Genomic DNA, 27,960 nt, shown 5'->3' on the forward strand with positions numbered 1-27,960 from the left:
CTACCTGCAAAGTTTTAAAAACAAATGACTGATGAGAATGTAATCGTACAACATTTTTTTAAAATGGTGTGTTACATTTTAATACTATTTCTATGTCTGTCACATAGCAATGAACAATAACTACTTCTGGAATGCATGCATGCATGAATCTCTTCCTTTTTATTCATAGTCTTTCAAGTGAGAAAATGTGATACAGTAAAAAGAGCAGGCTTTGGCTTTGGAGTCAAAGAGACCTGGGTCAAATCCTGTCTCTGCCACAGACTAACTGTGAACCATGTTATTTCATATTTCTCTTTCCTCATTTTCTCAAGTTGTAAAGCTGGGACAATACCTAACCTGGTAGAACCGATATGAGGATTAAATGAAATAAGGCACTTAAATGTCTTACCCCTTTGCCTGGCACATAATAGTTATTCAATAAATTATTTCTAACAGCTAAATCATGCTTCCTTTCTCTTGTAAAGCAGCATAATCTGTTGATCATGTGTTACTGGGAATTCATCTTTTTAAAGTGAGTGGCAGTGGCACTAAATGATCTGACCCCTGCCTTCCTCTCCAAGGCAATTCCTACCTGTCTCCTTCTTTCCCACTTAGCTCCACTCATACTGACCTCCTGGCTGTTCCTCAAATACAACCAAGCAACTTCCTACCTCAGGGTCTTTGTACTTGCTGTTCCCTCTGTTTGTAATGTTCTTCCCCAATATATTCACAGGACTGACTCCTCTTCATTGGTGTCTTTGCTTAAATGTTACCTCTTCAGAGAGGATCAAATTCACATCAATTCAACTCAAACACATTTACTGAATCCTTGCTAAGGGTTAGATATTGTGGTAGATGTGGCAAAAAAGGTTGAGTAAGATGCTGTTTCTGCTTTGAATGAGCTCAGGAAGGTGGAGTCTCATTGGTCCTTTGGCCCATCACCCAGTTTTCAATTAAGGGAAGCTGGCTGGTGTGGTGGAAAGAATATGACAACACAGAGCTGGATTCAAATCTCGGTTTTGCCACTCACCACCAGCTTTACCATTCTGAGTAAACTGCTTAAACTTTGAACTTCAATTTTCACTTCTATAGATTGGGGATAGTAATACCTATCTCATGGGGTCATTGTAAGGATTAAGTGAGTTAATATACGTAGAAGTGATTGAAACAGTGTCGGGCCCCTTCTTGGTGATCAAAAAGTTAGGTTTTTTTCTTAAAATGGACACATTTAAATCTACCTTAAAAAAAACTCTCCTAAGAGCTGCCTGAATAAACCTTCTTAAAGTTTAATTATCAGCACACGTCTTCCTTAGCTCTTACCTAAAGGCCTTTAGGTGGGATCATAAATCTACTTTCTCGTGTTTAGTTCTCTGCCAAGGCACAGCACGTAGTTGACATGTATATTTGAAAAGCATTAGTAAACCATTATAATTCCTCCTTCCTAGGAGACTCATGGTTACTTTACCTTTCCTAGTAGATCTAGTCCAGAATTTTAGTAACTATTAGGACTCTTCTCCAAATCCTTGTGGAGATCTCCACAGCTTTCAACCTGTGAAGGAATGAAGTGGAAGTAGAATTATTTTGATCCATGAATTAGGTAAATATATTTGATAATTTCCTTAATATTTTCTCAGTGTCCTTTATTTATACTTTATGTACTCCTTTGGAAACATTTGATATATCTTTCCTCAATGAAGGAAAAAGGTAGTAAGAGAAACATTAAAGATAATGTTTATGAAAAAGAACCTTTAAGAAATTATCTTTAAAAAGAATAGGTTAAAAAGATACTTAGGTGGAATGTGGATAAAAATGTCGAAGTTTTTAAGGTCACGCCATTAACAATCCTGGCTGGTCCCTGACCTGGACTTGTCCCAGCATATATAACACGGTTCTTTACTTCCTACCAGCAACATACTTGATACTGAAGGATCAAGAAATTGCAGATTTTTGGAACATACCACTAGCATGTAAACTTCCTGCAGGGACTTTGTCTTACTCATTTACAAATCACTAGCACTACTTACTGCCACAATAAACGTGTTTAATTGAAGCACTCAACTAAATTTTGTAGCTTCTGGACTTTTTCATTTGCTAAGAAAAAAAGGGAAGGTTAAGCTTAGTGGGCTAGAGAGGGTGAAGAGAAGAAAAGAGCAAACAGCAAGACTACAGTTGTATTACCTGGTGATGTAACATCGGATGAGCTGGAACATATTCAGACAGAGTAATGGTCAAGGATATCTTCACCCATAGGGTCAGTGGAAAATAAACACAAACCAACACTGAGATGGCATCTTTTTCCGATACACCACTCGGTTGAAACTGGATTCTTCGCACCTCATATCCCGTCCCAGCCTTGTAGACAGGTTCACACATGTTGTTAAGTGGGTCTTTACATCTGTTTGTATAATCTCCCTGTTTCTGGGCTGCCTGACTGGGTCCCCAATCCGTGCTGGGTCACTGCCATTGTTCCCTGGGAATCAAGGTCCCCAAGGAGTTTGTTAAGTCCCATCCCTGGCCAAACTCCCTCCTCCAATCCCGCGTCTGCTTTGAAGGTGAGGGGCCGGCTGGAAACCCAGGAAGGCTGGGCTCAGGGATGGGAAGGGGAAAGCCCTGAAGAGGAGGGAAAAAAGAGGTCGGGGGATCTGCCCGCGCCGGCCGAGTCGGTGTCTTATCCGGGGAGGGGGTGCTCTGAAGGCGGGGAGGCCGAGCGTGTTGGAAGGACTGTGGCTGTAGGGCTGGCTCTCAGCGACCGAAACGGCAGCCGCCAGGGCCCCAGGTCCCCATCCCCGCCCCGTCCCGTCTCGAAGCCCCGGGAAACTGGCCGAAGGAAGCTCAGCCTGTCATATGCGCAGACCGGCTGCGCAGAGCCGTGACCGAGGTGGGGAGGGCACGCGGGGTAGCGACACGGAGGTAGTCGAGAACCTCCCCGCCCAAGAAAGACCAGGAGGGAGAAACTACACTTCCCAGCAGGGAGAGCGACCTACCGCCCCGCCCCGCCCCCTGCCCCTCGCCCTGCTAGCCCCAGCGCCCGAGCGCCACGCATGCGCACCGCAAGCCAGCGCCATGTTGGGTCAGTTTGAAAGGGAGCGCGGGCGCCGCGCTCGGCTGTGACGGCGGAGGAACCTGCGAGCTAGCGGAACCTGAGGCCGGGCGGCGTCCGGGTCTGGGTGCGTTGTCGCGTCTCCCGTCGGGTGGCAGGCCAGGGCTTTGGGTGGAGAATTGAGGACGTGTGCGCTTTTCTCTCTTTCCGGGCCTTCGTCGGTGAGTTCGGCCGGAAAAGGGCGTGTATTTTCGAAAGGCGTCCCATCCTTTGACAGCCCGAGGGGAGGGGTGGGCTGTCTCCCGAGGGAGGGGGCGGGATGAGAGTCCCGGTGGAAAGCGGGCAACTTTAGGGGGAGGGTCGCGGAACAGGACGGAGAGGACCAGACCTGGACCTCGAGGCGCTGTCGGCGATTGAAGCGGGCGGGGAGGCAGGGTCTTGGGCTTTAGGGGCCGTCACCTCGGCAAAACTGTCTGCTCGCTCTTGTTGTCTGATGAATGGTTTGTGAGAAGCCTGTGTCTGGGACTGCGGTGGGTGGGTGGGTGCTGGAATCCCCAAGGGAGGTGTTTCCTAGTTAGGGGCGGAAGCTTTGAAGCCGAAGATGCTCCGCTGCAGGGGCGCCAGCGATCTTCGCTTTCCAGGGTCATTAATTCTTGTCTTTTTGCTGCAGAACAAACACATGTTCATTTTCATAACATAAATCATAGCTGTTATTTCTAAGAGTTGTTCTTCATTTCCTGTGAGCTATTCTCATTGGTGTGGTAATTTAACACTCTACGTTCTATTTTTGAATGAAAGGTAGTAGAGATCTCTGGCCACTCGTGCTAACGTTCTATTCGTCGGAATGATGGATTTCCTTTTGGAGATACACCCGAAAGTGTTAACGGAAGAAATGGTAAGATGCAGGGAATTTGCTTCCAAATAATTCTGTGGCAGAAGTGAGGAGAAGTGGGTGGATAGAGTTTCGTTGTGTTGGTAGTTGAAGCAGGATGATGGGTGCATAGGAGTTGATTAAACTTTTCTTTCTTCTTTAGTGTACTTTTGGAAACTTTGCACAATAAAAATTCAGTTGTGGATTTTCTTTTTGCCTCCTGTGAATTAAGATAGATGTTATTACCCACTTACTGAGAACTGTAATCCAACAGCTTTCCCTTTTAGGGTTTTGTTTTCGTTTTCAAGGTTTTGTAAAATAAATTATAAAATCGGTAACCTGTCCTGTGTTGGAATAAGGGAGGAAACGTTTGGTCAAGTTTGTTATCCAAGCAATATTTACTTGAGAAAAGTTAAAATCATTAGCGAGAGGGGTGAAGAAAGGGCAGAGCTGACTTGGCCTAGCCATTCTTTAGAGGTATACCAATAGTATCACAGCATTCAGGGAAATCAGAGGCTAAATAACCATTATCTTATGTTCTGCTGCTGCTTGCACTGACTAGTGTCAGCTCTGACCTTTTACTCTTTTCTTCGTAAACGGAAAACTTTCTCAGTATTTTAAAGTCAAATTTGACAGTTATTAAGATTACATTAAAAGTTGTTAAAACGTAAACATTCCAAAAATTATAGCCAAAAATTAAACATTAATTTTATAACATCATAGCATGTGTTAAGTCCTAGACATTAAGCTTTCATTTTTACTTCAGAAAATCCATTGATTTAATTCTAAAAGAATGTCATTATTTACTGAAGCAGTGCCTGTTCACTCTGTTATTTCTTAGGTTTTCAAATATAAATCCTATCGTTGCTATATTAAGGTAGACTGGAATTCTCGCAGTTTTAATAATGGAAAAACAGATGAATACATTAAGGCAATTTCCAAACTATTAAGTCTCCTTTGAAAGAGAGGTGGGCTGAATCCATTTCACATAAGAATTGAAAATAGTGAGGATAGTATCAAAAATGAATGTCAGGGCCTCCCTGGTGGCGCAGTGGTTGAGAGTCCGCCTGCCGATGCAGGGGATACGGGTTCGTGCCCCGGTCTGGGAGGATCCCATATGCCGCGGAGCGGCTGGGCCTGTGAGCCATGGCTGCTGAGCCTGCGCATCCGGAGCCTGTGCTCCGCAACGGGAGAGGCCACAACAGTGAGAGGCCCGCGTACCACAAAAAAAAAAAAAAAAAAAAAAAAAAAAAAAAAAAAATGAATGTCAGAAAATGATTATTGACAGTGTTATTTTAGGAAAAGAACATTTTGCTAGCTCATTATATGGTAAGACTTGCAGTTTATTTCTTTATAAATGAATATTGTAAATTATTCTGTTTTCTCAAGTCTTGGGAGAAGGGGTTGGCTAAAGTTACACATTGGCATTTAAAATGTTGAAGGTGTGTATTCTCCATTGTTCCTTCTTGTTTCAGCTACGTCATTTGATGCCTTTTAAAAATTTAGCAAGCACCTACTACTATGTGCAGCACGTGGTGGTAGGCTTAAGAATTGAAAAATATTTTGTGTAGGGGAATGTTAGGTATTGTGATGTCATAGACTATATCAGCATAAGAAAAGACTGTACATCAGTAGTTTTTAGGACTTTAAAAAAAAAAAGTGAGTATTCTTCCCTTGGTACTTTCTATACATAGTCTTAGATGATTTTTGTATACATAATTCCAGGCACATAATAGGTGATCAATAAATGTTTTCTAAATTGATGATGAAGGAATTCACAATAATTAAAACAGATAATCTATAATGTGCATTACCTAAAAATAATTTATAGATAATGGATTTTATTTTTTAAAGAAAGTTATAAAATGTTTACAGATTTAGTAATTTCTCTGTGTATAGCTATTATTCCTTTTAATTGGAACTTTAACCTTTTGTTTTTGTATTACAGTTGTTTCTAAGAGAAATGAGTAGAAATAACCCATTTTGAGGAAGCCATGGCAAAATTAAATACAAAGTGCAGAGTTTGTTCTCGGGAATCTTCAGTATCTTCTCTGTTAGCAAGCTGCAACCTGAGTGGTAGTAATTCCTCTAACTCTGATGGCTCTTTTCAGTATAAGGATAGACTGTACAGTTCTGCATCTCAGGCTCTACAGGCCTATATTGATGATTTTGATCTAAGCCATATGTATCTTGGTGCAAGCACTGGAAAGATTAACATCGATAGATGTTCTGCTAATATGTCAGAATTCTCCAACTATGTTTATAAACCAAAGAATGGTATGCTTTATTCTTTGTTTTCTTTTTGCCTACCGATTTAAAGCATTTTGAGAGATGTATTGTAGCCTTGGAAAACTAAATGTTTCTTTGGGGTAAAAATGACTTGTAATATTGAGATCTGGATATATTTCTTAAATGATACTGTAATTTTCTGGTTCTCAGGGGTTTTCAGGTAAGATCCCCTTTTGACCTTGGAGGAGAAGCTCATGAAATGTAACTAATAATAGTAGATGGCTGATCCTAAACCCTTAAGCCGTTCTGTTATAGCATAATGGAAATAGCACTGACTTGATGGTTCTAGCTTTCATTAACTAGCTTAATGACTTTAAACAAATCTCAGCCTTTCAGAATTTATACTTGATCAATTCCAATTGATGGGATAGGGCTATATTAGTCTTTCTGATCTGTATTCTGTGGGACAGTAATACTCACAAGATGTTAAGTGTTTTTCCTTGGTAAGGTTTCCATGAATACAAGTTTGGAAAATGCATCTGTTGATAATCCAGTTAACACTTTACTGAGCACTTACAGAATGGCCCCTAGTGTGGAAAAAGTTTACATTCTACTCTTAGAAGTGGAGAATATATTCCAGAAGGGAAAATGGCAAACATGATTCTTAATTCTTAATTTTCATTTACTGTTGAATATTATAAAGTATTTTTATATGTGATACAGGAAGATAAACAGAACTATGCTTTGTTTTTCAGCTTTTGAAAATCTTGATGACAAAAAAGATTTGTCCTTATCCTGTAGAGGACAGACTATTAATGACATGGACTCCATTAGCCTAACAACTGATGATCTATTAAAACTTCCAGCAGATGGATCATTTTCTTTCACTTATGTTGGAGCAGGTCACGGAATTAGAAAGAAAAGCAAGAAACATACTGGAAGACTGAGTTCATCCAACAATGAAAAGAATCAAAATTTTCAAGAACCAGCCACTCTCCTGGGCAAGGATAACTTAGTTACCCCAGTTGTATACACAAATGTAAAAGGAAAGCAGTGTGGTAGGCTGAAAAACCCAAAACTTGTGAATAAGGCTAATAAATGTATTTCTGTACCATCTTTATCTTTTAACAAGAAATCATCCTTTAGGGACAGTTCAGAACACAATCTTGAAAAGAATTACCCAAGATGGCTCACTAGCCAGAAGTCTGACCTTAATGTTTCAGGGATAACGAGTATACCGGATTTCAAATACCCATTCTGGCTCTACAATCAAGACTTGCTGCCCGATACAAATAGTCAAAGGATTTATCAAATATTTAAAGAAGATCACTGTTCCCGTAGGCATAGTTACCAGGCACAAAGAACTTGTCGGCTAATGAATAAATTAGATTGTTTTGAATATTCTTTTGAACCTTCAAACAATTCACATTCCTTGAGTGATGATAAACGATTAGTTAATGAATATAAATGTGATTCTGAATGTAGCCAATGTCAGTGTGACAATCCACTTCTCCTAGGATCCAAAAAGCCATTCAGTGGTAATTGTTTTGTTTTGTTGTTGTTTTTAAGAACCAAAGAAAGTGCTGTAAATTTGACCTCACATCTAGGGGTTTTTATGTCATATTCTTGATGTAACCATCAAGTGATATATCTGTTTTGAACTCTTGTGGTCTTCATTTATGTAGCATTTTGTGACTGGAAAATGTCTTTTCTTTTTTCTTTGTGTTACAACAGATGTCAGATTTTTTTTTTTTTTTTTTTTGCGGTACGTGGGCCTCTCACTGGCGTGGCCTTTCCCATTGCGGAGCACAGGCTCCAGACGCGCAGGCTCAGCGGCCATGGCTCACAGGCCCAGCCACTCCGTGGCATGTGGGATCTTCCCAGACCGGGGCACGAACCCGTGTCCCCTGCATCGGCAGGTGGACTTTCAACCACTGCACCACCAGGGAAGCCCCAGATGTCACATTTTAACATAGCTTGCTATTACAGATACGTGTATATTCCAAATTATCTGAATTCTTGTTGCCTTTGTGAGGTTTTGCTGTGCTTTGCATTTATATCTTAAAGAATTAATGTGATCTTTTAAATTAGGTGACAGAATTGAATTGCTTATCCTGAAGGCCAAGAGAAGTCTAGAGCATTGTACTGAAGAATTACCGAAGTCTATGAAAAAGGATGACAGTCCTTGTTCATTAGATAAACTTGAAGCAGAAAGATCATGGGAAAATATTCCTGTTACTTTGTAAGTAAGTTACAATAGAAAAACTATTCAGTTTTCCAAATGAAGAATGTCATGTGAACATCTGATTTATCTTTTAAATAACAATGATAATTGACAGTGGTAATAACACGGTAATTCTGTAGAGCATAGCTTTCAGTGTTGCTTGCTTTAAATTGCATTTTTCATTTGTTACCACAAGATGGCGTAATATTTCATAATCTTAGGTACATTATATAATTTTTGTCTTTTGCACTGTAAAATATTGATATATATTAAATATGAGGAATTAGAACCAAGAGCAGCTATTTTGCAAATGGAGAAGGCTATGAAATTCTTGTTACTTTTTTTACTTTAATTTTTTTCTTCCTCTATATTCTCTCCATGTATTAGAGTTATTCATTTCTTTTCATTTACAGTTTACTTTCTTAGTCATTATTTTCTGTAAATAATGGCACATTTTCTTGTATGCTAAATGTTTTCAGTTTCTAAGATTGTTTTCCTTTGTGTACTTAACCTTTCTATGCCATAGTTTCTCAGAATAATTTAAAAAGTGTTTACCTAGATACCCGTGAATGTGAGTATAGAGGAAGAATCGAGAGCTGAGGTAGGAAAGTTTCTTTTAGTGATATTATTACATGTATATTCATCAGAAATGCATTCTTGGTAATCCTGTATCCTGCCTTAGGCTCTGATACTTTATTATCTTCAGTTGTCTAAGCCTTCATTCTGTTGCAGACAGAGTCTGTTAATTCCTGAATCCTTTTCTTGATTCCTTCTCAGTTGAACATCTTATTTTTCTGTAAGTGGACACTGACTAATTCTAGTTTGGAATCTTAGCTCTGTCACTTCCTTGCTGAGACTCTGTACAAATTACTTCTCCTTTGGGGTTGTGAGGATTCAGTTGATTAGAAAATAAATATACAGCACTATTTACAATAGCCAGGACATGGAAGCAACCTAAGTGTCCATCAACAGATGAATGGATAAAGAAGATGTGGCACATATGTACAATGGAATATTACTCAACCATAATAAGAAGTAAAATTGAGTTATTTGTAGTGAGGTGGATGGACCTAGAGTCTGTCATACAGAGTGAAGTAAGTCAGAAAGAGAAAAACAAATACCGTATGCTAACACATATATATGGAATCTAAAAAAAAAAAAAAAAAAAAGGTTCTGAGGAACCTAGGGGCAGGACAGAAATAAAGATGTAGAGAATGGACTTGAGGATACAGGGAGGAGGAAGGGTAAGGTGGGACGAAGTGAGACAGTAGCATGGACATATATACACTACCAAATGTAAAATAGATAGCTAGTGGGAAGCAGCTGCACAGCACAGGGAGATTAGCTCAGTGCTTTGTGGACACCTAGAGGGGTAGGATAGGGAGGGTGGGAGGGAGACCCAAGAGGGAGGGGATATGGGGATATATGTATACATATAGCTGACTCACTTTGTTATACAACAGAACTAACACACCATTGTAAAGCAATTATACTCCAATAAAGATGTTAAAAAATAAGTAAATATAAGGTACTTAGGACAGTTTCTGATTTATGATGCTGTCTTAAAAATATTAATAGTGGCGATGATCATCCAGAGTATTTTTTGTTTGTTTAGCTTCAATTCCCACTTGTTGGTTCATTAATATCTTTAAAAAGAAAAAAACTTGGGTTAATAATTAGCTCACTTAATTCTTAAACTTATCTTTCATCTTTAGTAATTTCTTATTTTCTTATCAGTTGGTTGTATTTGTATCTGTATTTGTAAAATCCTATAGCTGCAATACTTTGCTTTCAAATGGAACCAAAATGGGTGAGCAAATCATATCTGAGATGCTTAAATTAAGAGTAAAATTTTTGAATGCATCAAATGTATTTTATAATTAGATACTATGACTTCTGACTTGTATAATTATTATTAATGGTTTGCCCTAGTACCTTATGGTACAGTTGTTGATTTTTGGAAGATTAAATTCATATTATGATGGATATGTTTTACATTAAATTAATGATGGTGTGAGAAGAAGGAATAGACCTGACTTCAGTGTGATAATGACAAATTATTATCAATCTGTCCTCAGAAACAAAATTGACTGGGAAATACTCAGAGGTAGTGTACTGAGAGAGTAACTACAACCAGACAATTTTTTTTTTTGGTTTAACTTTTTATAATGGAAAATTTCAAACAAATACAAAAGTATAAGAATAGTATAATGATTCCCTATGTATCCAGCACCCATCTTCTATAATCAGGTAAATGCTTTTTGTTGATAGTTGTTGGATGTACAAACTCTTTGGTAAAGAATGGGAGAAAAGACTACTTGGAAGCGAGAAAAAGCTCCTAGTAAATTACAAATCAAATGAGTCAATAATGAAATGCTGCTAATTATTGAGAAAAAATTAGCATTATGACATTTAAATGTTTTAAGAAGATTCTTAGATATCTGAGTACTTGAGTTAGAGCCACATCTTATATTGATATATAAATGAAAAAGATAAAATGAGTTTCTTTATTCTCTGTAACTAATAGAATTTGGTTTGGGGAAAATTTTTACTTTTGCTGGGGATGCCCTTTCCTTCTGCTTGAACATCAAGATAGAAACTATTATTTATTGAGCTCTATTCCATGTACCAGGTATATAGAGTTAATTTATGCAATACTTCTGTGACATAAGTGGGACTACAAATGTAGAAACTGAAGTTAAGATAAAGTTTTGTGAAGTCATATAAGTGAGTGGGACTGGTATTTGAACTCAGGAATTTTAATTTCAAAATTGATCCTTCTCCCATTTTAATCTGTGTGCCAGTTCTGGGGGAGAAGTCTGTCCTATTGCTTTGACGTAGAACAGCATGTAACTGCCATCCCAGTAGAAACTTAATAAATTTCTGGCAGTTTTGTGTATTAATATTGAGTAACTAACAATGTTTAATTGGAAAAATGCACTGCTTATTTCAAACAAATGAGCTTTTGGAGGATACTTATATTTGAAGGCTTATTTGTTTAGTTGAAGTCTAATGTCTTCAGTTTCTTTATAGTTTTTCCTTAAAGCTTTAAAGGAGAAGCAAGGAGATAGGGCGGGATGAAGGAAGAAGTTTAGGGAGAAGGTGAAGGAATCACTAAACAGCATCAGTATGAATCCTAATGGTTATTTAGTGGTGACCACTTTAATTTAAATGATAACCATCAGTTATATACTGTCTAATTTTTGTAAATTGGGAACTTATTTGCTGTCTCGTATCCTTAAATCCTAGCAAATCTCCTGTTCCGGTTAACTCTGATGATAGTCTTCAACAAACTTCAAGGGCAAAGTATGCTGACGGGTTCCTTGAAAACTTTTTAAATAATGATAATCAGGTGGGTGATGTTAAATTTTTTTAACTTATTAAAAGAATATTTATGACTAATATATATAGATATTAATTTCTAAGTTATTTAGATAGTATAAAACAAAAAATGACTCAAATCCCTTCTTCCCCAACACACATCCATAAAACCATCACTCCTAGAATTATTGATAATTTTATTTTAGTATTCTAAAGTAGAGTGACCTGGGATTGAACTCTACAGGGAACCTAAATTGTCATTACAATGACTTTTTTTTTTCTTCTGGAGAACATACAAAACAGAACCTTACAGAGTAAATTGTATTTTCCCATAGGGCAGTTACTTATTGAGGGTTATGTTTCTAAGATGCAATTATACATCCCTATGATTTAAAATGGGAAATTTATTTTCCAGTTTTATAAAATCAGCATATGTGTATCTTGCAAGTAACCCTAAAATAAAGTGTAAATGTGTATATATACACATAAGGAATGATACATAATATGATTTAGAAGTATAAGCCATGGCTGTTAAATATTGAAATACACTTTTGATATTTTAACATCTGGAAGATTTGAGAGATTGAACACTCAAAGCAAAAATTAGCTAAAAATTTTAATACAATATATATCTTTTCCTTCAGTGAAATTTACTAGAGAAAGTAGAGGCTGTCAGAATATGTCTGACCTTAGAGCTCTCTTTTTTTTTTTTAATATTTATTTTGTCCGTACCTGGTCTTAGTTGTGGGATGCAGGGTTGCAGACTTAGTCGCGGCATGCATTTGGGATCTAGTTCCCCGACCAGGGATTGAACCCCGGCCCCCTGCATTGGGAGTGCAGAGTCTTACCCACTGGACCACCGGGGAAGTCCCTGACCTTAGAGCTCTGTATAAGATACTGTAGCAGATGCTGATTAAGTGAAGCTTAATTATCAAATATTTATTTGCCAAATATTTGGATACCAAGCACTTTTCTAGGAACTGTATTCCTAATAGTAAATAAGAGAGAAGAAACCTTGCATCTTGGACTTTTTACTCCAAGTTGGAGAGATAAGCTATATCAAAATGTAATATATAAGGGAATACTACAAATGTTATGAAGAAAAATTACTTGGGATAGAGAAATTTTAACTAGAGTAGGTAGGAATCGCCTCTCTAGTGAGGTGATATTTGCGCCAAAACCTAAAATGAGTGAATAAGCCGTGTATGTACCCACAGGGAAGTAACTTTACATGTAGAGGGAATAGTAAGTGCAGAAACCCCAAGGCAGAAAAGTGTTTGGCATGTTCAAGGAGTATCAGAGTCCAGTCAGTGTAGTTCAATCAGAATGAACAAGGAAGAATGGTTAAGAGAGAAGACGGAGAGGTAACCAGGAGTCAGATCATGTAGCTATGTAAGCAATGGAATGAAGATTTTATGTTTTATTTCAGTGAGAGAAGTCACTGGAGTACTTTGGAGGAATGAAATTATCAGATCTACATTTTAAAACATAAACAGGCAGCTGTATGGAACACAGACCTTGAAAGGAGCTAGAGAAGGACAGGGAACCCAGTTAGGAGGCTTTTGCAGTCTTCCAGGATAGGGATTGTAAAGGCTTGGGAATGGTGGGTACATTGGAGGTGGTCAGAAATAGTTAGACTTGGGATGTGTTTTGAAGGTGACCTTGTAGGATGGAGACAGAGAGGATTCAAAGGATGGGTCCAAGATGTTTGAGCCAAGCAACTAAAGGATTGGGTGGTGCAATTTACTTGGGTAAGGAGCGCTGGTAGAGGCACAAATTTGCATAAGTTTTTCAAAGTTTGAGATGGATGACTGTTAAATACTAACCAACTAATCCCTTTTCTTTTTTTTTTTTTTTTTTTTTTTCTTTTTTTATTAGTTTCTGCTTTATAACAAAGTGAATCAGTCATACATATACATCTGTTCCCACATCCCCTCCCTCATGCATCTCCCTCCCTCCCACCCTCCCCATCCCACCCCTCCAGGCGGTCACAAAGCACCGAGCTGATCTCCCTGTGCTCTGCGGCTGCTTCCCACTATCTATCTACCTTACGTTTGGTAGTGTATATATGTCCATGCCTCTCTTTCCCTTTGTCACAGCTTACCCTTCCCCTTCCCCATATCCTCAAGTCCATTCTCAAGTAGGTCTGTGTCTTTATTCCCGTTTTACCCCTAGGTTCTTCATGACATTTTTTTTTTTTAAATTCCATATATATGTGTTAGCATACGGTATTTGTCTTTCTCTTTCTGACTTACTTCACTCTGTATGACAGACTCTAGGTCTATCCACCTCATTACAAATAGCTCAGTTTCGTTTCTTTTTATGGCTGAGTAATATTCCATTGTATATATGTGCCACATCTTCTTTATCCATTCATCCGATGATGGACACTTAGGTTGTTTCCAGCTCCGGGCTATTGAGAATAGAGCTGCAATGAACATTTTGGTACATGTCTCTTTTTGAATTATGGTTTTCTCAGGGTATATGCCTAGTAGTGGGATTGCTGGGTCATATGGTAGTTCTATTTTTAGTTTTTTAAGGAACCTCCATACTGTTCTCCATAGTGGCTGTACCAATTCACATTCCCACCAGCAGTGCAAGAGTGTTCCCTTTTCTCCACACCCTCTCCAGCATTTATTGTTTCTAGATTTCTTGATGATGGCCATTCTGACTGGTGTGAGATGATATCTCATTGTAGTTTTGATTTGCATTTCTCTAATGATTAATGATGTTGAGCATTCTTTCATGTGTTTGTTGCCAGTCTGTATATCTTCTTTGGAGAAATGCCTATTTAAGTCTTCTGCCCATTTTTGGATTGGGTTGTTTGTTTTTTTGCTATTGAGCTGCATGAGCTGTTTATAAATTTTGGAGATTAATCCTTTGTCAGTTGCTTCATTTGCAAATATTTTCTCCCATTCTGAGGGTTGTCTTTTGGTCTTGTTTATGGTTTCCTTTGCTGTGCAAAAGCTTTTAAGTTTCATTAGGTCCCATTTGTTTATCTTTGTTTTTAGTTCCATTTCTCTAGGAGGTGGGTCCAAAAGGATCTTGCTGTGATTTATGTCATAGAGTGTTCTGCCTATGTTTTCCTCTAAGAGTTTGATAGTTTCTGGCCTTACATTTATGTCTTTAATCCATTTTGAGCTTATTTTTGTGTATGGTGTTAGGGAATGATCTAATCTCATACTTTTACATGTCCCTGTCCAGTTTTCCCAGCACCACTTATTGAAGAGGCTGTCCTTTCTCCACTGTACATTCCTGCCTCCTTTATCAAAGATAAGTTGGCCATATGTGCGTGGGTTTATCTCTGGGCTTTCTATCCTGATCCACTGATCTATCTTTCTGTTTTTATGCCAGTACCACACTGTCTTAATTACTGTAGCTTTGTAGTATAGTCTGAAGTCAGGCAGGCTGATTCCTCCAGCTCCGTTTTTCGTTCTCAAGATTGCTTTGGCTATTCGGGGTCTTTTGTTTTTCCAAACAAATTTTGAAATTTTTTGTTCTAGTTCTGTGAAAAATGCCAGTGGTAGTTTGATAGGGATTGCATTGAATCTGTAGATTGCTTTGGGTAGTAGAGTCATTTTCACAATATTGATTCTTCCAATCCAGGAGCATGGTATATCTCTCCATCTATTTATATCATCTTTAATTTCTTTCATCAGTGTCTTATAATTTTCTGCATACAGGTCTTTTGTCTCCTTAGGTAGGTTTATTCCTAGATATTTTATTCTTTTTGTTGCAATGGTAAATGGGAGTGTTTTCTTGATTTCATTTTCAGATTTTTCATCATTAGTGTACAGGAATGCCAGAGATTTCTGTGCATTAATTTTGTATCCTGCTACTTTACCAAATTCATTGATTAGCTCTAGTAGTTTTTCGGTAGCATCTTTAGGATTCTCTATGTATAGTATCATGTCATCTGCAAACAGTGACAGCTTTACTTCTTCTTTTCCAATTTGGATTCCTTTTATTTCCTTTTCTTCTCTGATTGCTGTGGCTAAAACTTCCAAAACTAGGTTGAATAAGAGTGGTGAGAGTGGGCAGCCTTGTCTTGTTCCTGATCTTAGTGGAAATGGTTTCAGTTTTTCACCATTGAGGACAATGTTGGCTGTGGGTTTGTCATATATGGCCTTTATTATGTTGAGGAAAGTTCCCTCTATGCCTACTTTCTGCAGGGTTTTTATCATAAATGGGTGTTGAATTTTGTCGAAAGCTTTCTCTGCATCTATTGAGATGATCATATGGTTTTTCTCCTTCAACTTGTTAATATGGTGTATCACATTGATTGATTTGCGTATATTGAAGAATCCTTGCATTCCTGGAATAAACCCCACTTGATCATGGTGTATGATCCTTTTAATGTGCTGTTGGATTCTGTTTGCTAGTATTTTGTTGAGGATTTTTGCATCTATGTTCATCAGTGATATTGGCCTGTAGTTTTCTTTCTTTGTGACATCCTTGCCTGGTTTTGGTATCAAGGTGATGGTGGCCTCGTAGAATGAGTTTGGGAGTGTTCCTTCCTCTGATATTGTTTGGAAGAGTTTGAGAAGGATGGGTGTTAGCTCTTCTCTAAATGTTTGATAGAATTCGCCTGTGAAGCCATCTGGTCCTGGGCTTTTGTTTGATGGAAGATTTTTAATCACAGTTTCAATTTCAGTGCTTGTGATTGGTCTATTCATATTTTCTATTTCTTCCTGAGTCAGTCTTGGTAGGTTGTGCATTTCTAAGAATTTGTCCATTTCTTCCAGGTTGTCCATTTTATTGGCACTAATCCCTTTTCTTATGCCTTTACACACACAACCTCACTACCACGGTGTTTTTTTATTTTTAAATAATTTTAGATGTACAGAAAGTTGCAAAAATAATACAGGTCGTTCCTGTCACCCTTCTCCCAGCTTCCCTAATGTTAACATCTTTTATCATAATGATCACTTAGGCCCAATACTGTTACCTGAACTATAGACCTTATTCTGATTTCACCAGTTTTTCTACCAATGTCTTGTTGCAGGATCCAGCATTGCATTTAGTTGTCATGTCTTCTTAATTTACTTCAGTCTGACAGTTCCTCAGTCTTTCCTTGTCTGTCATGACCTTGACACTTTTGAAGAGTTACTGGTCAGTTGGTTTTTTTGTAGATAGTTCCTGAATTGGGTTTATCTGAAGTTTTCTCATGATTAGAATGAGGTTATGAATTTTTGGCAAGAATGCGACAGAAATCATGCTGTGCCCTTCTCAGTGCATCATATCAGAGGGTCCATGATATATTGATATCATTGGTAATATTGATATGTCCCTTAGTTCAGGCTGCTGTAATAAATATGCCATAGACCAGTTGGCTTAAACAACAAACATTTATTTTTCACAGTTCTGGAGGCTGAGAAGTCCAGATGAAGGTGTCTGGTGAGATCCTGCTTCCTAGTTTGCAGATGGTCATCTTCTTGTATCTTCACATGGCAGAGAGCGGAGAGGGTGAAAGCTCTCTGTTTCTCTTCTTATAAGGGCACTAATCCCACTCATGAGAGTTCCACCTTTATGACCTAGTTACCTCACAGAAGCCCCTCCTCCAAATACTGTCACATTGAGATTAGGCTTCAACATTTGAATTGTAGGGGGTCACAAACATTCAGTCCAGAGCAATATGTTAATACAGTAATATGTAATATATAAAATTATAATATATTAATACTTGTGATGTTAGTCTTGAACACGTGGTGCCTACTGGTTTTCTCTTTAGTAAAATCATGGTTTCCCCTTGAGATTAATAAATATCGTAGGGGAGATACTGTGAGACTATGCAAGTAGTCTCAAACTTTCATCTACTAATTTAGTATCCGTTGGTGGATATTGACTTTTTGTCTGCATTATTAATTGAAATTCTTGTGTAATGAAGAGCTATTCCTTCTCCCCCATTTATTTATTAAACTATTTATATTAGGACTCATAGATATTTATTTTATTCTAGGTTTAATACAATACAATATTATTACTTATTTTGTTGCTTAAATTGTTTTAGTTTAGGCCATAAAGAGTTGCTTCAGGTTGGCTCCTGTGTCCTTTTGACATGTCCCTATGCTTTTTTGAGCACTTCTCTGAGGAGCCATGGTTCTTTTTATTGGAATATGTTATTTAGAAACTAAGCTCTAGGCACTAGGTGTGCTTATTGCTGCTGGACTTTTATTTATTCTAGACTTTCTCAGCAGGCAGACTTAGGAAACATAAGTTTACTAAGCCATGCATGCACACATACATAGTTGTATATCTATTTACATATGTACATTTTATATGTAGGTATAAAATCATGAGTTCGTACTGATACTACTGATTCCAGTCCAATACCACAGGGTTTGTTTTAGCCCCTCTGTTCCTTATTTGTAACTTCTTTCTCATCTGCTGAGAATCTTTACTCTTATTATCTATAATAGGTTTACTTAATTTTTCAGTCTTAGCCTATGCATAGTTTCAGAATTGCTAACCCATACTGCTGTAAGAAACACATTTACTAATTAGATGATATTATTTGTGTATGGTTCTTTTTGTCTTTTGCCTTACAATATCCAGTCAAAATATTCTTTTCCAAAGTTACCGTGGTTAATTATTTTCTGCCCAGCTCCTTTCAGTGTGGTCATGTTGTTCATTTGTAATGCTGTTAGGTGGCTCATTTTTTTTATTGTGTAAATTGGGTTATTCCCACATTTTATGTGGTTTAAATAATTGTTTTTTGAATACATGAAACATTACTATAGTTCTGAGAGTCAGAGCTATACTATACAAAAAGACGTACTTAGAGACATTCACTACAAGGATTTAATGAGAAGTCTCAGAACAAATTCTATCAAACATACCAACGTTTATTAAATATTCATTTGTGAATGGCACAGAACAGTTCATATAATCTGTTTTGTAGTTTTCTTTTTTGGTATTCTGACCACAATTTTGCCTGAAAAGTTTACTCAAGGCAGACATAGCATATTGTAGCAGCAAGCTTTTGTAACTTTTATGGTTGGCATTAGGCAACCTGAATTTCTTCTAAACCAGTGGCTGGATGCAGATCAGTTAGAGATAATGCCTCAGATGCTGTCTCCAAGGTTGTAGGAGTATAAGCGGAACTGGATCCTTATGCCCTATTTCTTTTTCTTTCTTTTTTTTTAAATTTTGGTAAAGTATATATAATATTTACTATTTTGAACTTTTTTTTTTTTTTGCGGTACGCGGGCCTCTCACTGTTGTGGCCTCTCCTGTTACAGAGCACAGGCTCTGGACGCGCAGGCTCAGCGGCCATGGCTCACGGGCCTAGCCGCTCCGCGGCATGTGGGATCCTCCCACACCTGGGCACGAACCCGTGTCCCCTGCATCGGCAGGCGGACTCTCAACCACTGTGCCACCAGGGAAGCCCTGACCATTTTTAAGTGTATAGTTCTGTGCAATAAGTACCCCACCTTGACATTGTTGTGCAACCATCACCACTATCTATCTATAGAACTTTTTCAGCTTTACCAACTGAAACTACCCACTAAACACTAACTCCCCATCCTCCTTTACCCCCAGCCTCTGCTAGCACCATTCTACTTTCTGTCTCTATGAATTTGATTATTCTAGGAACCGTATATGTTTTAGTCTGCTGAGGCTGCCATAACAAAATACCATAGGCTGGGTGGCTTAAACAACAGATATTTGGTTCTCACAGTTTTGGAGGTGGGGGAATCTAAGATCAAGGTGCTGACTGATTCTGTTACTGGTGAAGGCTCTCTCCCTGGCTTGCATACAAGCCACCTTCCCACTTTGTCCTCACATGGCCTTTCCTTGAGCTCTTAAGTGTCTTTTTATGAGGATACTAATCCTGTGGTTTCAGGGTCCCACCCTTATAACCTCACTTAACCTTGATTACCCCCTTATAACCTTATCTCTAAATACAGCCACATTCAAGGTTAGGGCTTCACCATGAATTCTGGGGTGGGACACAATTCAATCCATAGCATCGTATAAGAAGACTCATACTATACCGTTCCTTTTGTTACTGGCTTATTTCACTTAGCATAATGTCTTCAAGGTTCATCCATGTTGTATCATCTGTCAAAATTTCCTTCCTTTCTTAGATTGAATAATACACCATTGTGTGTATGTATCATGTTTTGTTGATCCATTTATCTGTTGATGGACACTTAGGCTGCTTCGGCCTTTTGACTATTGTGAATAATGCTGCTATGAACATAGGTGTACAGATATCTGCTTGAATCTCTGCTTTCACTTCTTTTGGGTATATACTCAGAAGGGGAGTTGCAGGATCATTGTGGTAATTCTGTATTTAGTTTTTTGAGGAATTACCATACTGTTTTCCACAGGAGCTGCACCAGTTTATTACATTCCCACACCTTGTTTCTTATACCCTGTTCATATAACTGTGGAGAGTGCCTTTAAAATCTTTTTGGCCACAATGCTTAACTTCGTATATATGTTATGCTGTCTATGTTGAAATATTTTAAATTATAGACATCTTAAGAGGCCTATTTTCCACTTTGTGGATGATTATCAGGACAAGCAACTCATTTGAAAGATGTAAAAATAAAGGTAAGACTTTTAAAAAGAAGTTTAAAAATATCCTGTACAGGTTCTCTTAACTGACCACCTTATGTGGCTAAGTGCTGTTGCCTTCTTTGGATGCAGATAAGATCAGTGGTAATCGAGGTGTGAGTGTTTTTAAGGTAGCGAGGAATGTGTGGTCCATAAAGAGGTGAAAAACCAGCATTCCCTGTGTGAAAACGTATTTGGAACTGTGCAGAGAATATGATATTTGAAATTCTAGTCCTTGTTCAGCTGATAACCAGCGTCATCTACACACTTGAAAAGAGCATATTGACTTACCTGCTCTCTGAGGACCTTTCAGTTCTAAAAATCTATAATTTTAAGTGTACTAAGTGAATGCATTGCAAATGTAAACATGTACCATTCATTTTAAAAGAACAAGGACTGGGAAGGATGTGCCAAGCTGTTAATAGTGATTGTCTTTAAGTGACTGGGTAAGGGGAGGTTTATGAGTTACAGTTTTCATTTGTTGGAACACTTTATTGACATGTATTGTTTGGATTTTGCATTAATTTTATATTGTGGGGAAATAATACAAAATATAACTTTTCCCCTTCTGAATTTGGATGGTTCATCATTCATCTGTTTTAACTTTTAGAGCTGTACCCTTTCTGGAGGGAAACATCATGGTCCTGTTGAAGCCCTGAAACAAATGTTATTTAATCTTCAAGCAGTGCAAGAAAGTTTTAATCAGAATAAAACCACAGAGGCAAAAGGCGAAATTAAACAAGTAAGCACAAACTTAATTTATGAATTGAAATCTATGAATGTGAATTGAGATCTGTGAAGGATAAGATTTCCTCCTAGATCTTTCTTAGCTTGACCTCTAATTTTATGTTAATAAGCATGGTATATAACACATGTCGTAGAGTTGTACTGTTGTTATTCTTTTTTTTAGAAAGTAACTTACTCATATTTAATACTGTAAGATTTTTGCAGTTGTGTACCCCTGAATGGATTGTTCTATTAAGTTTATGGTTATAAGTACAGCATAGTATTTCGATATGATGTTATTAAAACTGTAGATGAAAGGATTGTAAGAGTTGTTTTTTAATACCCTACAAAATTATTCTGTCTAGTCCAACTTCTTGTGTTTATATTTGAGGTGGCCTAGAGAACCTTTCAACATTAGACTTCTCCCCATAACCTTTGTCATCTGAAGTTTAATTTTGTTACCATGTGTTTATTGACTCTTAATACGGTTATGTAAAGTTTTATTTTAAAGTTATTGTGTTTTTGTGTATTTCCTAGGAATTTGGAAATCTGTTTCTGCTTTGGGCTGATATTTCATAGGGGTCGAATTTTCCTCACAGTAGTATAGTGTTTACAAACCTAGCTTATGTTCTCCCAAGCCTGATTGTGAATTCTAATTCTGCCACTTACTAGCAAGTGCAGTATTTGTACAGATCACTTAACCTCCTTAATTTCAGTTTCCTCTTCTGTAAAATGAGATTGTTGAGAAGACAAATTGAAACAAACTATAGAAAGTACTTATTTATAGTGCTTGGCACCTGGTAAAAACTTAATGCCTGGAAAATACTTAATACATTTTAATTGATATTGTTTATTTTGTTATTCAGTAGAGCTTTACAAAATTCAGTTTTCATCACAAGTGAGTGTACTAGATTTTAGGAACTATCACATGCTACTCACTTAAGTTGTATTTCTTAATTTTTCTCCTTACATTCTAATGATCATAACACTAACATACAGTGCAATCCATCCTTCTTTTCCTTCCCCTTTTAAACATTCTTGAGATAAAGCCTTGTTCAGTAAAGTCATAATTTCAAGCCAAGATTTGATATTTAATGAACAAACATTTAGAAGCATACTTTAGGACAGTGGCAAGATGAAAAAGTTGTAGTATTTTTAGAATAAAAAATATATGTATATATTTAATGCTTTACTGAAAATTATTTGCTTAGAATTATTTCCTTGGGAATGCAGACAATATTTTTAATGTTCTTATTAATCACACATATTAAATAGCATTTAAGTTTATAATTATATAATATTTTCACTGTTTTATTATATTTGGCGTTTTTAATAATAGGTTTCAGAAGATGATTTCTCTAAATTACAGTTGAAGGAAAGCATGGCTCCTATTAATAGGTCACTTCAAAAGTAAGTGTTCTCTGTTAATTTCTGAGTATGTTATGGATGCAAACATCTCTGATTGAAATCAGAAGGTTGCAGGATGGAATTAAAGTCGCTGGAAGAGGAGGTGTGCTAGGTATATTTAAGATTCTTGGAGCATATTGTTTAATCCCGAGATTTTCTCTAAAACTTGCGCTATTTTCTATTTAAAATGTTCTTAGGACCTAATGAGATAACTGTAGACACTTAAAATATAATAGGTGTGAATGGCCTAGGGAAATTCTCTTTTCATTTCTGAGTAATACCAACAATTTGAGATAGTATTGGTGTGGATCTTCTGGAAGAACAACTTGTACGTGCAATGTGTTGTCATATATTCCCTCTAGAAGAGATAAATAATCCTAAGTAAGTATATCATTATGTGACATATCGCCACAGAAATTTAAGTGGATGTGATGTCCTGGATATAAAGATAGGTCTAAATGCCCTAAGGTGTTAATCTACTTATTTTCTTAGTTACATATCTTAAAAAGTTGGGAAGAATTTCCTACAGTCATGATCTTGGTAGAAGAGACAGGTATTTATTTTATAGATTTGATTGTGTGAATATGAAGTGCCCTCAAAAGATGGAATACTGAGTTTAAGATTTTTTACTTTGTAACAAACACCATTTTGCTTGATTATAAGTGGGGCTAAACAAATACGGTCTGCCTTTTGTCCTTTCAGAATTTGCTTAGGATTCTCTTACCTAAGGAAGCAGTGGAAAAGTGAAACACTAGACATGTAAACTTATGACTCTAATTGTCATGATATATATGTATCATTTTTGTTTTCATACTTAAAAATATGTATATATGTGTGATTTTTTTCCCCCTCTACTGCTAGTATTCTGGGTAGAAATAATGCCTCTTTCTTTGTAGCTTGACATAGTCTTGGATATAGTGTTTCATATTTAATAGGATTCAGTGAATAATGATACTAATAACTAACATTTATTGAGCATTTACCAAGTATCAGTGTTCTAAGTGCTTTTGTATGTAATTCATGTGATCTTCACAGTCCTATGAGGTTAAATACTATTATTATCTTCATAATACAGATTAAGTAATAAAAATCAAGTAATAAAGTAACTTGCCCAAGGTTACATAGCTAGTAAAACAGCGCTGGGATTCAAACCAGACAGTCTGATTCTATAGCCTGTGTTCCTAACACTCCTCTCATTAGTGATAGTGGCACATTATCCTTTTAGACTAAGTGCAGTGCCTCAGTTGATTATCTAGGATAAAGACCTCGTGCCCGCTGTGGCCTCTCCTGTTTCGGAGCACAGGCTCCGGACGTGCAGGCTCAGTGGCCATGGCTCACGGGCCCAGCCGCTCCGTGGCACATGGAATCCTCCCGGACCCGTGCACGAACCCGTGTCCCCTGCATCGGCAGGCGGACTCTCAACCACTGCGCCACCAGGGAAGCCCGACCTCAAGCTTTGATACTGAACCTGCGTCATAGACTTAAATGTGTTTTCCGAGTTAAAGTTCATACCGTGGAAGATGTTTTTCTGGGTGAAAATGAACCCTGAGCCATAAGTAATTAAATAACCACAAAAATTGATACTGATTATAGGTGCTTTTACCATTTTCTGTAATTTTTTTTGATAGTAGTAACTTCTTTCTAGCGTAGGCAATCAGTAGTCTTGCTACATATAGAATGCCATTTTTAGAGAGTGAGATTCATGTTTTGTTAGATGGCTTTTAGCTTTTGATTCTGTTGGAGTAGCTGAAGCAATCTTAATTTGGCTTTTACTTTACATTTCAAAAGTATTATCAGTGAGGCATTTGTACTGTTAGGAAGTAAGTTTAGACTTACAAAAGCATGTTAGTACATTTTTCCCCATTATTTTCAGTCTTTAGATTGACTGTTTTAAGGATAATTTAAAATTAATTCAGTCTCAGAATTCCTCTTTCTAGACTGCAAAATGTTCTGTTTAGATTTCTGGTCTTTTCATATTTTAAAATAAATAGACCCAACTTTTTCAGAAGTTACAGATTGTACCTTGGGTGCTTTCTTATTATGTTTCTCCCCATTCCTCAAACAACTGCTTTTCTTTCTAACTGTTTGGATTGCTGACCGGGTTTAAAATATCTTTCATTAGCCTTAGGAAACTCCAGGATCTTAGTATGGGTTCTTTTTATTCCCTTGGAAACTCAGTTTTCTTATGTTCTCTCATTAGAAATAGCTGAGAAAGATTCATTGGATCTGAAGTATAAAATGATTGGTAGCAGCTTAAAATGTTATCTTTCCCAGAGGGATTTTGCTTTTAGTAGGAATCAAAGTTGTAATTGTTTTGTATCCCTATAACACTTAGCTTTGTCTTATGCATTTACATACTAAAATTATTATCTTAAAGCAAGTGAAAAAATTGTAGTTTTTGAACAAAGGCCTTTTCTAGAATCTTTTATTATTTCATGTAAGCTTAGGCTGGTTGTAAAAAATGAGCAATTGTATATTGCTCACATACTATAAAGGTGAGCAGTAGTAGACGATTGCAGAGTCATCAGTCATCCAAAAATAATTTGTTTTTGGCTTCAGAATGTGTTGTTTTACATGTAATTTGGAGATGAATGTGTAAGATTTTGTAATTCTCAATACTCAAGGCCATGCTCTGAAAAACAAACTTAATGATAGCTGAAAAATTGTCTCATTTCTCAGATCTCTTTTCTTGCTCAATTTTCTGGTCTTCATTCTGCACTAGGGATAGACAGAATTAGCTTTCAGACTTGCAAAACTTGACCCTAAAGCAAATATTTTTCTTTATTCTAATGTGCTCATATTTTACTTAGATCTAGGAAATAGTAGGCAGTTTGTTCTGAAAAGCCTTTCATTCAGTTATTGCTGGATACTAGGCTGAATATAGGCCAGTAAACATAGTATTTAAGAGAACAGCCAGTATAGTAGTACTAGTAGAAAAACAAATGTAAGATGTCAATGAGTAAAGTATAGCTAAATTGCCATCACATAATCAGTGTTACTGAGTTTCTGTGGGTTGATTAGTATTTACTTGAATGATCATCAATAGATACATTGTCACAATAAGAAATTAGTTTTTTAATTTCAGTTTTTAAGGTGAATGACTATTCAATGTTGTAATACAACCCTTAGGTTGATGTTTTCCCCATTAGCCTGCTTTTTCACTTTTTGAGAGGAGAAAATCAAGAAGAATTTCCTTCTACAATTTTATCCTTCCCTTCTCCCTACACTTAACTTTGAAATACCAATCACTTTTGATAGACTCTTCTCTAAACAGATCGCTTTATTCTCAAAACGGAAGATAGAGGTTAGATGAAAGGAACTGCCAAATGATTGCGTAGCTGAGGTAGGGAGACTGAAGATTTCACACTTCTACTTAGCTTTTTTTTATTCCTTCCCATTATTACCCACTCCCCTTTCTACCTGACATTTTGTTTTAAAGACATAAAATATACTACATGGGATTAGAAAGGAAACCAGTTATAGTGAATTAACTATGAAAATATTAAAATACATTTCTAATTAGTAATATATGCTTCTCTTTATTGCATTTAAAATAAGACAATACATTTAAAATACAGGTAAGTTAAAATTCATTTTGTAAAAACGTGTTAGTGTGAAGGCCTTTTGCATAACTTGAATAAAAGCATTAAATCATGGTGTGCGCTTTTACGTAGCTTTCACATATTGATCAGCAAACAAAGAAAGGGAATATTGGAAGGCATTGATGTCTGGGTTACCAGTGAGACTTCACTATTTGGTGGATGAAAACTAGACTTAAAGTTGTCTGATAGTTGGCCGGTTATGTCATATGAACTTTTGGACTGTAGACAGAAAGACTTAGAGGACGTATGTTTTAGCAGTGGGTTTAATAACTGTTGTAATTTTGTAACTATTATATAACTATTGTAATTTTGAAGTAGTGATGAGTATAAAACATACTTGCAATGACTAAAATGTGATATGAAAATACCTCTGATTTCTATGGCATATGAGGTCACAGATTTTGGCTGTTGCTTACATTCATAATGGAAAGAAATGCTAATTTAGAGATAGCATTTTGTGAAAATAAAGATGATTTTTTTCCCCATCCAATTTCGTAGACCCTCTAAATCTAAAGGATCTGTTGACCCTCTGATTTGTAAACAGTAACATCAGATTCTAGCCACTTGTCATCTTCTTTCTCTTGAATCACAGCCTGAAAAGAAAAAGGAAGATAAGCTCCAAGTATATTTACAGATTATCTTCTTCCTCATAAATATGTCTGTAGGAAGAAAATAATTCTTTAAGTAGAGAGATATTACTGTAGGATGTAGAAATAATAAAGTCTAATTTTACCTCTGATTGCTTAGTAACTCTGGGTGAGTTATTGTCATTTAGTTAATGAAGATGACAATCTCAAAAATTAACAGAAGCTGCCAAAAGGATGGCAGAATTCAGATTCTTAATACATTTGAGTAAAAGTGTCTAAGAAATAGAGTACAGGGAAATAGACATAATGCAGTAATTAACACTACTAATTTCCTCCATCTCCTTATCCTTGGTAAAGTGGAAGATGTATTTTATTTAATATACATCAATTGAACCTGTGTTGGAGACTGTAGAATAAGGTGTTGTAGTCACCACCTTTCAGTAACTTCTCACTAATTTCTCACCTTAGAGATTACTGGTATATTATTTCTGTTTTTCTTGGTCTCTTATTTATCAGAGATCTGAAATATGGTTGATTAACTGATATTTTTGAGTGATCCTCAAGGATCTGAAGGGTAAGGGAGAAGCAAAGCTGGAAGAATACTTTTAGAGGAAGACTGGAAAGTTAAGGGCTCCTATCTTCTTGGTTTGTCTGAGGGATGATTGAGAAAAACCAGGTTGTTGGTATAATACTACATTATTCAATGTAATTGTCATTTGTTTTCCCCCATGCTCAATAAAAATGAGTTTTCCTCAATTGTAACTGATTCTTTAGTGCTATTTAAATTTAGCTGCCTTGAATGTACATGTTAAAAATGAATTATGTCCTTTATTTCTTAAATGATATACACAGTATATCAGAAGGTATCATTTCATTCTGCAAAGTACATGAAAAAGATGCTTTAAGTGTGACACAAATGATACCTATTATTGTTTCTTATTAGGCTACTTGGCACACTTTCAACAAAAAAAAACCCCTCAAACATATAATTTTTTAAAGTAAGCGTTTATAGATTTTTAGATGAATTATTTTAACCCTCAGTTATTCAGATTGCAAGGTTTTGTAAAGAAAACTTTTCAGTTTTGATACTAAAACTATTCCATAAACTTATCTCTCATACTAATTTTGAAGTTAAGAAACAATGTAATCACCATTTCTTTTTGCATTACCTATTCATTCCTTAATATTGGTTTGTAATGTGTTTTATACTTTTTAATGAAGGGCTTTGCACCATTTATCTCGCCTGAGAGACCTGGTTGATGATTCCAGTGGGAAACAGTCACCGAAAATATGAAGAGGAAAATAAAAGTCTAACCAATAAATAGTCACCACAGAACAAAAATGTATTTTTTTTCCTATTGCTTAAACTGACAAAGTAATTAGAAGCCATATATTATTCTGTGATTGGT

General features: G+C 36.7%; 1 protein-coding gene across 3 annotated transcripts; it reads left to right on the forward strand.

Moving 5' to 3' along the window:
* Nucleotides 1–5,884: 5,884 nt before the first annotated feature.
* LOC307062125 (lung adenoma susceptibility protein 2) lies at nt 5,885–27,863 on the forward strand (the record flags this gene model as incomplete). 3 transcript variants are annotated; one of them, XM_079717636.1, is made up of 7 exons in its annotated part: nt 5,885–6,167; nt 6,875–7,657; nt 8,211–8,361; nt 11,593–11,695; nt 20,840–20,971; nt 22,295–22,365; nt 27,773–27,863. In XM_079717636.1, 7 exons carry the CDS (start codon nt 5,885–5,887, stop codon nt 27,843–27,845), a joined length of 1,596 nt encoding a protein of 531 aa, XP_079573762.1. In that variant the 3' UTR covers nt 27,846–27,863. The 3 variants fall into 3 exon arrangements, with proteins under 3 accessions (XP_079573762.1, XP_079573763.1, XP_079573764.1); XM_079717637.1 differs by having other exon boundaries at nt 6,875–7,177; XM_079717638.1 differs by having other exon boundaries at nt 6,875–7,120.
* Between the last annotated feature and the right edge of the window lie 97 nt (nt 27,864–27,960).

Source organism: Hyperoodon ampullatus (assembly GCF_949752795.1).
Source record: "Hyperoodon ampullatus genome assembly, chromosome: 13".
In the NCBI taxonomy this organism is placed as follows: domain Eukaryota; kingdom Metazoa; phylum Chordata; class Mammalia; order Artiodactyla; family Ziphiidae; genus Hyperoodon; species Hyperoodon ampullatus.